The 14,292-nt window shown below is 38.5% G+C and overlaps 1 protein-coding gene across 1 annotated transcript; it reads left to right on the top strand.

Moving 5' to 3' along the window:
• The first annotated feature begins 7,120 nt into the window (after positions 1-7,120).
• On the top strand, positions 7,121-13,278 carry LOC133526724 (uncharacterized). Its single transcript, XM_061863448.1, has 5 exons — positions 7,121-7,220; positions 9,600-10,346; positions 10,836-11,040; positions 11,221-11,374; positions 12,559-13,278. Exons 2-5 carry the CDS (start codon positions 9,977-9,979, stop codon positions 12,730-12,732), a joined length of 903 nt encoding a protein of 300 aa, XP_061719432.1. The 5' UTR covers positions 7,121-7,220; positions 9,600-9,976; the 3' UTR covers positions 12,733-13,278.
• Positions 13,279-14,292: the final 1,014 nt, after the last annotated feature.

Below are 14,292 nucleotides of genomic sequence, written 5' to 3'. Positions count from 1 at the left end.
GATTATAATTATTATTTACTGGGGTCTGTGCCCAAAAGCAAAATGGGAGCCTCTGTTCTATAACAAAAAAACTAAAGACCTATTTTAACGACTCCACCTATAGAGACCTATGTGTGTCTTAGACAAAAGATAATGGTTCCCCCAAGGTCGTATGCCGGGGGTTCATTTGCTGTGGGTGCGACGAGCCTCGCCCTGGTGACGTCAATTGGTTTTGGGCATGACCTTAGGTGATCCCTAGCCTACCTATCTATATTGGAGACTTAATGAATAGAAACGCCGCAAAGGGGCATACATTGTATTGTACTTAAAATTTGAGCTGCCCTCCCCTGCCTGAACCTGCCTACGCCCATGCCACTCAAGCTTTTCTTTAGCATATTCTGATATCTAATTCTAGTTGATACTGATTACACAGAAAAATATAAGTTGTTTTTTTTTTGTTCCCGAAACCCAAAACTTACATTACGGGCATTTTTTTCACTAATATTCTACACTTTTGGGAATTCGAACTACAGATTGGGGCAATTGAACATTCTATTCTGCAATAGAGGTTTAAAAACAAAGCATGTATATTGCTGCTCGTTTACCAAAAAAGCCTTGCTTTACACTAGTAAAAAATAATCCCTCTTCCTTAAACAGGTGAAAACCATAGTCTTGCAAAGTGTTCAATAGCGAGAGAGTGGACTGTAATTCGAAAAAGGGGGGCGATAGGGAATGAAATTTAGGGGTCGGTTGAGCAAGAAAGTTGTGTTGCGATGAAATAAATTACTGAGTTGAGCTTGAGTGTAAAAGAACAGTGTAGGGCGAAGTTACCTTCCAGTCCGGGAGTTGTGGAGTGAAATCGTCGGTCGCCGCTGAAGACCGCTGGTGGCGATTCCGGCTGTCCTTTGTCGCAAGCTAGAAGTAAGCTTAGAACCGTTACCTTGAGTCATCCAACTTAGACCTCGGATTTTCCACTTCACGGATGTGCACGGCGTCCTTCGGCTACACAACACTGATACTAAATATGTGCTAATAATGTTACTGGTAGTAGTGCTTTGGGTCAACGCGAAAATAATAACGAGAATAGCGGAACGATGTGATCTCGTGGTAGGTTCGTGACACACTGGCTCTGTCAACTGTATGACAGGGCAACAGTTTGTCTTTTGAATATTTGAATGTCAACTGTGACATGGTGTTGCCACAGTGAATACAGAAAGTATATTATTAAGGCGTAACTGAACACAAAGTAAGGACTCTAAGCGCGAAGATCTTCGTGTATTGCCCGTCATATCCTGCCTCTATTCGATCTCATGCGCATATTTGTATTGCTGTCCCGCTCACGCTCGCACAGTAGTATTTATCGTTAGCGGCGGGACAAAAATATAATTGGCTACTTGACAGTTTTTTAGGGTTCCGTAGTCAACTAGGAACCCTTATAGTTTCGCCATGTCCGTCTGTCTGTCTGTCTGTCTGTCTGTCCGAGGCTTTGCTCCGTGGTCGTTAGTGCTAGAAAGCTGAAATTTGGCATGGACATATAAATCAATAAAGCCGACAAAGTGGTACAATAAAATCTAAAAATTTAATTTTTTTTAGGGTACCTCCCCTACACGTAAAGTGGGGGTGAAATTTTTTTTTCGCTTCAACCCTAGAGTGTGGGGTATCGTTAGAAAGGTCTTTCAAAACTAATAGGGGTTTTCAAGAAACATTTTTTGATAAAGTGAATATATTCGGAGATAATCGCTCCGAACGAAAAAAAAAATGTGTCCCCCCCCCTCTAACTTTTGAACCATAGGTCAAAAAAATATGAAAAAAATCGTGAAAGTAGAGCTTAAGAAAGAAATTAAATGAAAACTATAGCAGACATGATCAGTTTAGCTGTTTTTGAGTTATCGCAAAAAGTTTCCCCTTCATAGTAAAAAGACTTACTTTAATTAGGTACTGATTATGCAAATTTGCCTATTTGTTTAACTCGGATGAAAGGTACCGTTTCATCCCTTGGTTAACAATTTACTATAATTTAAGCTCCAGTTTAGCTAATTGTGACGGAAGAGTAACTACGGAACCCTACACTGAGCGTGGCCCGACATGCTCTTGACCGGTTATTGTAAATAATGTCAATCGATCTTAGGACTCATGGCATTTAAGCAACACAAAGGTCAGAAATGAGAGTTAGTCTGACGCTCGCACTCGACGATTGAAACGCCTCTAACAAAATGATAATGTAATGTGACGTCACATTACATTCGTCTGTCCTAAATGTAGGGATTGTAGGGAAGATCAAGAAAATTGCTATTTTGACCGTGAAATATTGCGTTTATGTATATAGTTGTCATGCAATTTATTTCTCAAGAACACTTAAGGAATCGAATGGTATAATTTTCTTTTTTATATTTGAAAGTAATAAAAAAAATTGAGGCTTCGAAGCCTTGTATTTTTTATCTCATTCTCAATATGTCTTTTTAAATTCCACTTTTTTATAATGAATGGCCCATTTTCTATCACTTTAGCTAAATTTTGTTATAATATTCAACATGTGTCAAGTACCCAATTACGCGAGTACGATAGAGATGGCGGGTGGGTCAATGTACAAAACTCTTGCGGATTAGCGTCCATACTTTATTATAGTATAAAACTCGCACTCGTGCATAACAATGTGAACCACAACCTGAAACTGATATGATAAGACAACGTGGGGCGCGCGTGCTGTCCACACACGTGTTGTGTACGGATGTGTGTTATCTAGTACAGACACATGAGCTGAAGCCTATGTCAATAGGTAATCTCCACGTAGGCCATAACACTTCACAAAGAGATAACAGTAACGAGATCGAATAATAATAACGAATAACAAATAATTGGACCACCTTAATGAATGCTCGGGGTAACTCCAGCCAGCACTTCCTGCAGCAAGGACTAGGAAGGGGAGACTACAAGGAGGAGGCGATGTTGATACAAAATAGCACTGATTCGACCTAAGAGGCAGCGAGTCGGTGGAGTATGTCAGCTTCACATCACACCGGCTAAGCCTCAACCGCGAAATCAAAATTCAAAATTCAAAAATTCAAAATTCAAAATTCAAAAATTTATTCTGCAAGTAGGCCTCAAGGGCTCTTTTACAAGTCAATACAGCATTTATAGTAACATCATATAGTGACATGAAAAATACATAACAACATTTATAAATACAACAGCTAATACCTGGGTAAACATTACATAATAATAATCTTAAAATAAATAATTAATACAATACAATAGAGATATATAGTCTCTATAGTTAAAAACACATTAAATCTGGAGATGTAAAAGGTCCCCAATGTCAGAGTACTAATACTAATAAAATTTGGAGGTGTAAAGTCTCTCCAAGTGTCAAAATAAAATTTATACTAAATAAATAAACCGCGTCTGGACTGTTAAACTAGCAGTCTCATAAACTAATGCTACATTCTGTACATAACTAGTATGTACCAAGTCAAGTATATTATACAATATGACAGAGACGTATAGTCTCCACGGTAAATACATTAAGTTTGGAGATGTATAAGGTCCCCACGGTCTGAGAAAAATAATAATACACAATAATAAGGTTTGGAGGTGTAAAGGTTCTCCAAATGTCAAAGAAGAAAAAAAATAAAAAATTGTTAAATCTTAAAGGACTTTATATTCTTATGCGTATACATTATCACATCTAGTATGTATTGTGAAGCTACTGTGAGAATATCTATTTCCTTGAATCGTTCTCTCAGTGAGTCACGAGAAGCCATGTTATAAATAGATCTGATTGCCCTCTTCTGAAGAACGAAGATGGTTTCTATGTCAGCTGCTTTGCCCCACGCCAGTATGCCATAAGACATAATACTGTGAAAGTAACTGAAGTAAACTAGGCGAGCTGTCTCCACGTCAGTAAATTGCCTGATTCTTCTTACTGCACCCCAGGCACCGCTGGTGTGATGTCGTGGAGGCGGACCTGCGTCGGCTGAATGCCAATTCATGGCAGGAAACCGCGCTGGATCGGGACAGGTGGCGTTCTCTCGTTTCGGAGGCCAAGATTCTTTTTGGATCGCTGAGCCAAAGCAGTTAGTCAGTTAGTTAGTTCTTACTGCATACGCGGCAGAGCTCAACCTTTTCGCCAGGGCAGATATGTGAGGGGCCCATTGCAGTTTATTATCTAAAGTAAGGCCCAGAAAAACCGTATTCTCGACAAGGTCCAGCGCTTCGCCATTTAATGTGATGATAGTTTCAGATTTTCTTACATTCGGCAGCGAAAATTTGACACATTTCGTCTTTTTCGCATTAAGAAGTAAGTTATTTGTTTCATCATCATCATCATCAATCAAACAAAGTACGCTCGCACACCGGCTCATTAGGCAACAACCCAGCCTGCCCGAGACACCGGAGCACCCAGTAGATAGGACTGGAGTGTAGGGTTTGCAGTCAGGGTAGTAGGAGAGACGGGAAAGTTTTAGCCGACCCGAATACAAGACATCGTGAAGTCAGCATGGGGTAAATAGATACTATACTTGGAATAACAAACAATTGAACCACTTTAGCGGAAAAAAAAAACAGATTTACAAAATGGTACGCCATCATAGTATGGTCTTTTCAGCAGTTCCTCTTCACCAAATGCCGCATTATGTCTCGTCTAGTAGGTACAGACACATGAGCTGAAGCCGGTGTCAACTGTCAATAGCTAATCTACACATATACTATAACTCGTTCACAAACAAATATCAGTAGTGAGATCGAACAATGAACCACCTTAAAGGGAAAAGAGTCTTTTCAGCAGTTAACAAATAGATAAATAAATTGGGCATTCTTACACAAATTGACTAATCCCTACAGTATAAGCTCACGAAGACTTGTGTTGTGGGTACTGAGGAACAAATATCCGTGCTCATCACATGAATAAATGCACTTATCGGGATTCGAACCCAGAACCATCTGCTGCGGCATGAACCAAACTGCGAACTTCCGTGTTCAGTAGGCCCATGTTGCGGAAAGTTTCTGAAAAGTTTTCAAGTTCATTGGTTGTTCATCTTTTTACACAGGCAGCCTTTGGGTCAGCTATACCCAAAAATCGTATAATGCTCTGCGAGTGGTGTACAACAATGCCTTCAGGGTGCTGGTTGGGCTGCCTAGGTTCTGCAGCGCCTCCGCCATGTTTGCGGAGGCTCGAACCGACGGCTTCGCAGCAATTATACGCAAGAAAGCGGCCTCCTTACTACGTAGAACCAGGGATAGCACAAACAGCATTCTGAAGATGATTGCGGATCACGTTTGTAGTCCCATAATGATAAGTCTAATTAAATTAATTAAGTCTAATATAACTTTTAAATATTAACATTAGTTTTTAAGTCTTATCTTATGTAATACTAACAAAAAATGGGATCACTGTAATCTCGAAATAAAGAATTGATTGATTTATTGATTGGAAATTTCTGGAAAATTACACAGGTAAGAAAACTTTGTCATCAATTTTCCTGATTTATTTAGAAGTGGAAATTTCGTAATTTTGGAAACATTCCCACGGCACACCAGTAAGTAGTTTTAAATAACTATTATTCCAGCTATTTTAAAGTAAAATGGCAGTGGAAAAGAAACGTTTTTTTATGATATAAGAGGCAGACGAGGAGGGAGCGTAGAACTGAAAATTAACCTATTCACTAGGGTATGAATAAAGGTGAAAAACGTAATGGTCGTTGGAAGGTCATTTGACTCATTTGTTCACTTATATATGAGGAATATAGTCAACAATGTTTCAAAACGGCTATCATTATACTCTTTTTCAGTGTTCAATGGTTCAAATAATGTTTCTGTGTATCTAGGTAACAATAGAGCTGAAATATACAATAAAAACCGGCCAAGAGCATGTCGGGCCACGCTCAGTGTAGGGTTCCGTAGTTACTCTTCCGTCACAATAAGCTAAACTGGAGCCTAAAGTATAGTAAATTGTTAACCAAGGGGTGAAACGGTACCTTTCACCCGAATTAAACAAATAGACAAATTTGCATAATCAGTACCTAATTAAAGTAAGTCTTTTTACTATGAAGGGAAAACTTTTTGCGATAACTCAAAAACAGCTAAACTGATCATATCCGCTATAGTTTTCATTTAATGTCTTTCTTAAGCTCTACTTCCACAATTTTTTTCATATTTTTTGGACCTATGGTTCAAAAGTTAGAGGGGGGGGGACACAATTTTTTTTTCTTTCGGAGCGATTATCTCCGAATATATTCACTTTATCAAAAAATGTTTCTTGAAAACCCCTATTAGTTTTGAAAGACCTTTCCAACGATACCCCACACTCTAGGGTTGAAGCGAAAAAAAAAATTCACCCCCACTTTACGTGTAGGGGAGGTACCCTAAAAAAAATTAAATTTTTAGATTTTATTGTACGACTTTGTCGGCTTTATTGATTTATATATCCATGCCAAATTGCAGCTTTCTAGCACTAACGACCACGGAGCAAAGCCTCGGACAGACAGACAGACAGACAGACAGACGGACATGGCGAAACTATAAGGGTTCCTAGTTGACTACGGAACCCTAAAAAAGGTTCTACGAATAGAGTTCAATCACCTCGTCTAATGATCATTAGTTTCTTTTCAGGCGCTAATTTTAGCAATGACGTCATTTGGTAGATACCTACGCTTTTCAATCAGTTTAAAAGTGTCGTTACCAATATTTGCGCAAATTATCATGAACATTTGAAAACATTTTCTTCCTGAAATCTTAAACTTTTCAAATCTTTTATAGTGATAGTGCTTATTTCATGTAAAAATTAAAAGATGAGCTTTTGAAAGGTTTCAAAAACTTGGGGTAGTGTGGGAAAAAAGGCGAAGACCTGAAATTCCTGAAAATTTGGGAAACATCCACACCACAGAATATTCAAAGAAATTCACAGTCGAGATCGGACTCGGGCATGAATGAAATGGAAATTTCCAGTGTCCCGTATTACCTCTTAAATGAATATAGGAAACAAACAATACAAAACTCTTTTCAACTGTACATAAACAAAAACATTACCAATGTGTGCGTCAACAATACAACCTATATCATCAGTAAACAAACCACCTATGTGTGCGTGCACACATGCACCAAGCTTGTGTGCGATGACGCACGCCGCCAGCCCGCCATCTTTAAATACCCCGCGCGCGCCCTCCGCCGCCAGTTTCACACAAGTGGGGAACCAGAAAACAACCTCTTAGAGTACAAGCAAGGATCTTCGTCGGCGTACGCCATGGGTACGTTGCACCAGCTGTTTGTAAACAAGGATTTTATCCTTGACCTGTTTACGTAGCTGATAATTTTTAATTCACTTTCGATAAGAGATTTTAGGTAATTTTAAGGATTTTTACATGATATTTCTGTTAAGTAATTTTTTAATAATATTTAAACTATACCCCATTTACTTTGTGATCAGGATTGCTAGAAATGACTTTAAGAACGTTAGGATGTGTATTTTTGCGACATAGATATGACGCAGTTATAATATAAATTTTTGTTTCTAACTTTATTTAGTACTAACAACATTTTTTGACTCCTTTAGGCGGGCCAGGGCAGATTCGTATTGAGACAGTTTCGTTTTTGGGCCCGAATCTGAGTAAGCCCGACTCTGTAGAGGCCAGATTCGCCATAGGTATCTTTCTGAACAAAACAATATCGACATACGACTTATGATATAGAAGTCACTTTCTTTTTAAAACAATTTCTGAGTAGGTCAGATTCGTATATGGTCCCGTGACATGACAGTAATACGTCTGATTGGTAATAAGTTGGGATCGGATTTATGCAGTTTCTTATCTCATCCGATTAGCAACGATTCGATTAAAATATTAAGCAGATTCTTTTAATGATGAATTCTGGAAATAACGCTTTCTTATTAGGACAGATTTTATGTATATTTAATTTCGAAAAGGCCAGGTACAATCAGCAGATATCTGAGAGACTGGCCACTTTAAGATTAAATATGATAAATTAATTAATAGATAGTTCTTAATGACAATGTCACAATGGTTATGTGATTTTCTGACCTACTCAGAATCCGGCATTATGAGAATCTGAAGAGCTAGGAATTTGAGATCTTAATAACCTGACATCTTAGGAACTTGGATAACTAATAAAATGCTCTATACATTATCGAACTTACTCAGAATCAGAATTAAATAGAAACTGGCAACATTAGAGTCATACTTACTCAGATTTTGGCCTAAAACTCAACTGGTTTAATACGAACCCGTCTTGCCCCGCCTAAAGGATCGCTATGACCTTGCCGTCGATTTGAGTAATTAGTTCACCGGGAGCGTCATTGCGTCACGTTCTTCCTTCAGTTAATTCAATTACTGCGCAGTTCAGATCCAATTTGCACTGATTTCTTGTAATGTTATAGAGTAATATGAGCCATAGTAACTAGTTGTTTCTAGTAAGTAACTAAGTGGATAGGTCTCCTGACGACCGTGACTAAGATAATTTGTTAAGTGGTTGGTTACTCAGGGGCATGCGTGTCACGAACGTATTAACAGGGACATACTAGAAATCCTTTGTAGTAAGGTATTGTTGGCTGGATGGTTACCTTAATTTATTAGAAGGTACATACTCGTACTTAACTTACAGTACCTAATCAAAACGTTTATTTTCAGTCTCAAAATTAAATAATTAAATATATTCAGATATCAGATTCTTAATTTAATATCGTGCAGCCTTAAAGTAAAATTATTTTTTGATTGTCTTCAAAACCAAATCCGTTATGCTTTGTAAACCTAAAAGAACATTATTAGTCACTAATTTAATTTATAAAAAATATATAATTTATAAAGTAAAATTGCTATAACTACACTTAACTCGGAAAAAAGAAACCAAAACCTACCTACTTTTATAGGTATTCTCAATAAAAACCTAACTCGGACACTACGCCAAACAAATTCATAATGACGTACGCAATTTCCGAAATAAAGCAACGGTTTATCCTCGCGCGTCACGCGTGCCAAGCATGTCTGGCGACGGCAAACACGTGTCTGCATAATTTGTCACCAACCGCCAATGCCTCACGTGTTGACTAATGTGACTAGTCGACTACTCTATGTGACGTTATCAGACAATCCATACCATACAGACATACCAATCGTTTAAAGACTAACGCCAAAAATAAACATGTATCTGAAAAATATGAAAGGAAGGTCAAGTTATTATTTCAATAGAATATGGGTATTTAAATTTCGATCGGTTTTTATAAACGTTTAACTTATGCCCGCGACTTCGTGTGTAGATTGATTTCGAATAAAGGAATAATAGGAAATAATTTTATATGCTGACTATTTCCCAGTCAACATTTGATAAGGATATTAATACCAACATTAAAATAAATAACCCAATAGAATTAATAATCTGACACGTTCATACCAACTGCTTACCTACTGTTCGGTTTTCCCATTTCATTGAAGGATAAAGTAATAATAGCAAAATAACTCATTGTCACAAAATAGTTTGTTACGTTATTCAATTTAGTTTTTCCTCATAATTATAATTACCACTCAATGTTCAATATCTCTTTCGTCACAAGTTAATTGATAGCATACGTTCAGCTCTAATTTTCTTCCGTGCTAACAAATCGTTTTCCTTTTCAGAAACGTTAAATTTAAAACCGTTAAGTAAGTGTCAAGAGTGGTCTCCGGATGCGCAGGGAGCGGAGACCACCGAGGTCCGCGAGGCGGGCCTCGTCGCGTCCACCTCGTCCGAGGAGCGCCTCCTGCGCCGCGTCGTGGGCCGCTGGGGCGCCGAGTGGTTGAGCTGACTCGGCACAGGGCCTAAGAACGCCGGTCCACAATGGCCGGCCGAACACCCCCTGCCGCCGCCGCGCTGGGGGGCCGCGCGCCCGGCGCTCCACCTCACCCTCCACCAATACGAGGACCTGGTGGCGAAGGCCGAGGCGCTGATAAGCCGAATCGTCGTCTCAGAAAACTATGACTCCGTTAATAATTTCCTGTCTCTTTACGACGCCTATATGGCTGCTCCGGATCAGTATCTTGAAGAGTTCTTCCCGAAGTACAATCCTCCGATCAGAGCGCATAAGCATACTTGTGTCGGTCTCGGGATGGAAGTCATCAAGCGTTTGAAAGTTTTAGAGAAGGACTTCCCCGGTATCAGCAAGTCTATGATGTTGATATCTTGCGATGAGAATATCCAGGACTTGGTGGACTACACCACCTCGTTCCCTGGACCTCAAGGGTTCCTGATCGAGACTGAGAAGGACCACGTGATGGCCGCTATCCACGTGAAGATCGACGGCAGACCGGGTATATTCCTGTCAGATCTGGGTTACCACATCTCCCGTGTCGTCACTGCTATGGCTGATCGTTGCTATCCACATACTGGTAAGTGTGTTATTTCTTATATCGATTTTTCTCTATTTTAACTTCCTAGGAGCTCATAATACAGTCCATGAAGACGTGATCGATATATAGTGAGACCCATTTCTTTATAAACGTCATCATAAATGTCATGAAACCTCTCTCCGGTGTCTTCAATCTGCTATTGGTAGATAACTAAATTAATATCTTGCTTGAGTCCTGCATGAGACAACGGCTTTCTACTGAAAGTGAGAAGATCCCTACACCTATATTATATTACTTTCTCACTCTGGCGTTGTAGCAATAACAGTTTAATTCGGAATGCAAATTTGAATTGACATAACTTTTGATCCTCTTTTTGCATTTCCGCCTAACCAGAATAATTAGTACAATCGAGGGTCGTAGAGGACTCACTACCTCGCCTATTTTTTACGTTCTAAAAGGTTAAATAATTCATGTTAGCAGGATTGTTCTTAAAGATTCTTCCTACAATCTTTCTGTTCTTCTTTCCAGGCTGGTTCACGCAGTCGGACGAGCCCCATTGCCGCAAGGACTACAACTACCAGTTCAACCTGCAGAACCCCAACTATGTGGAGTGGCACGAGCGGGAGACCAGGGGCGACAAGACCAAGGCCCAGGTGTCGCTCATGTATGTCGCCAAGCCGTATCTGACGGCTGTTGAGGTCACGGAGAAGAGGAACTTGGTGTGGGATCTTAGGTAAGAGGAAATTATGATCTCGTCATGAAGTAAAATAGCATTTCTTCATCCTCATACTTATTAAATTCCTTGTCAACCTAGAGAAAATCTCTTTTCTAACTCTTTCTATACTGGTCAACTTGTAAAAACTTCAAAGAATATTTATGACGTATTTTTAAAACCTTAATCTGTACGTTTTAGGAGTCTTCTAGCCAGGGATCCCAAGGGCCGTCTGACCGCCGGTATCTACTTCCCTCTGAAGCCCAAGACCCAGGAGTTCACCATGTTCTTCGATAGCAACAACGGCAAGCAGAGGAAGAAGCTCAAATTCCAAACCTTCTTGGAGCTTCAGAAGGTAATTCATTCTTGTTTTTTACCGAAACTTTTTTGTCGTGATTTTGGTATAAATAGTCTTTACAAAAGAGTTACACTGGAAAACGTTACATTTAATATTGAGCTTTACATTTTATACAGTACCGCAATTTTTTCGCCACTTAAATAAGTACTATAGTCTCACACGCTCTAATTAGTCTCAAAGATCTACCAATAGAAACGTACGAAAAGGCTATTTTTCATCGTCTTGATGACTGGAATTTTCTTTACATACCGTATGATAGACGTATTAGCAGAAATATCAATATAGTTCGCATCGAAGACAGCTATATGAGATACACAATATATACAAGGTATTTGACAGCCTGTTTGTAATAGTTGACGATTGCTAGAAATAATAATATATATTATGTGGCAACAGTTGGGTCAGTGTCAATTACTGGAACATTTAACATGCGGATGGCAACAGGATCGAGCTGTTAATCATGAAAAATATTAAATGGAATGGGATCTGGAAGTGGGATTATAAATTGCGATAAATCTCTGGCGCACATCCAAAACGGATGGAATCCCAATTCGGGCGGTATGACGTCAATGCTGTCTGGACTATCTTTGTAATAATCTGGTTTTAATCAGTTTGGTACCGGGTCTCCCAAAAATAATCGCAAAATACGAGTTTATTATAGAAAAGAAACCCACCTATATCTGTAAATATTTGGAAATTTAATACTCCCTAGTACCTAGGTTATTTTTTCGCAGCATCTTAAGGAATGAGAACCTTTTTCTTACCTGCACTTCTGATTTAAATATAAAAACACTAGTCATCCCATAGGCCACAAAAAACACAAAGCTCTGACCGAATCCAATTCGATCGAAATCTCACACACCTTTTTTCTTCAAGCTACTTGACATAACAAACATGTTTATAGACTGTGTTATCACTTATAACACGGATTACAGGTCACAAGTCAGGTTTTTGTCTTATGTTTAGATGCGCTAGGTTGTAAAGTAGATGTACAAAAATTTCTAAACATATATTTAACATCTTTTGAAATTGAAAATGTATTCCAAATAATTTAATACTTACTCGATACCGTTCGATGCGACAAGACATCATACGTCACTAGTCCTAACTGTTTACATTTGTAACATCTGAAACCAAAACTTCCTTCTAAACATACCACTAACGTTTCTATTCTTCCACAGATCCCCGACGAAGTGGTAGAAGAAGTGGACGAGTGCAACGAGCAGCTCCGTCTCAAGGACGGTGAGCTCCTTTCCATCCTCAAACGACTGGCCACCGTCGTCACCGACGAGGAGTACATGGCTGAAGTCCTGGCTGTTAACAACAAGATCGTACAGCTGTCTGCTGGACAGTAAACATACTGGCCGTTTAGAAAAAAAAAGAACATCTGGTCACAAGTCTCAATGCGCTGGCCGTCAAGAAATTAAAAAAAAATAACCGACTACAAGTAGGAAGAGATCTGAACAGTAAAATCACTGGTTGGAAAATTAAGAACGTGCGGTATTACCAACATGTTTTGTTTTTCTTGAGCCGTTGTTTGCAACATAAACTGCAGAAAGAACATCTGAAGTCAGTCATCAAGAAGTTTGAAATCTGCTCCGTCCGGAAAAGCTATGCTTCCATTTTACCACAAAATTTTCGAATATTTATGCTTCCACATTGCGAACATTTTAAAAACAAAATTTAGTATATGTCAATTATATCAGCGGCCTTATAGCAATACCAATGTTGTAGAGAGATTCTCTAAATTCAATATTTTATTAGATATGTACTAATGTTCATTAGTTTCATTAGATTCTTATTCATTTAGAGACCATTAGGGGTATGTAGTTACTAGTGTTTAGTAGTGAGACGTGTAAAACGATAAGGCTTATCGGAAAATAAAATTATAAAAAATTTAATATCTGTTTTGTTTTATTTTACATACACACTTTTCTTACTATATATCTTATAATGAATAAGTTTTTGGCAAAAATTTCATTTTTGGTACAAGCTTTTATCGCTGACTGTACTTTTCTTTCCACAGGCAACTAATACTCATCGAGACAATTCTAAAAACCCCAAAGACAATTAGGTTGCGTTGTTTTATCACAGAGTTCCTATGTCCACCTCTTGTCTCCATCATCAGATCAGCTCGACGGTACCATAATATTGCATTGTCACTCGACTTACATATGTATGCAAATTTTCAGCTTCATCGGAAACCGGGAAGTGGATCAAATTTAACTTGCAAGATTTGATTACAAGCAGAGAACGGTCAGGTGAAAGTAAATAAAAGCTTGTAAAAAGGTTAGTCTTATCTTACCTTATTACAAAAACAATAGGGACTTTTACTGCAATGTTCTGCCGCCAGAGTGCAGCACTAGCACCTATCGTAAGCTATAGAGTAACTTATACATACTGTGTCTTAAACTGTATTTTGAAAAGTTTCCACAGATAATAAAATATGGCATTAATGCATCAAGGCGGCTTGTTTACAAAGGGCCTACCGAGAAACGCGAAAATCTAAATTTAGTTATTATGCCTCTTTATCGCTCGAATATGCAAGAGTGATAGAGAGATTAGATAACGAAATTTCGATTTTCTTGTTTTGCGGTAGACCCTCAGATTGTGTTTTTTTTTTTTTTATTTATTTAGGATCACCAACAGACAATACATCAGAGAAAAAATAATCTGTAGCTTACATAACATTAAGGGTAGATGTTTGTCCAATTATAGGTAACCACAGCTTATTCCAGTATCTTAGGATGAACAATATAAGTACAGTAAGACATTTAGACTTAAGCTATTATGATGGATTGTGGTAATGGCGCCCTCTACGCAGAATTTTGCATAATATTCCCTATTAACCGGTAAAATATAACGCTTTCTTTTTTTTATATCACAGATACTACAAAATAGGGCAATTTACAGTC

The sequence above is a fragment of the Cydia pomonella genome, chromosome 16 (genome assembly GCF_033807575.1).
Source record: "Cydia pomonella isolate Wapato2018A chromosome 16, ilCydPomo1, whole genome shotgun sequence".
Lineage (NCBI taxonomy): Eukaryota > Metazoa > Arthropoda > Insecta > Lepidoptera > Tortricidae > Cydia > Cydia pomonella.
Note: the sequence above shows the minus strand (reverse complement) of the source record. Positions and strands in the feature narration are given on the sequence as shown.

Coding starts and splice junctions, on each gene's coding strand:
- LOC133526724 (XM_061863448.1), top strand. CDS start 9,977: ATGGCTGCTCCGGATCAGTATCTTGAAGAGTTCTTCCCGAAGTACAAT. Junction 10,347..10,835: donor TCGTTGCTATCCACATACTG/GTAAGTGTGTTA, acceptor TCTTCTTTCCAG/GCTGGTTCACGCAGTCGGAC. Junction 11,041..11,220: donor AACTTGGTGTGGGATCTTAG/GTAAGAGGAAAT, acceptor TGTACGTTTTAG/GAGTCTTCTAGCCAGGGATC.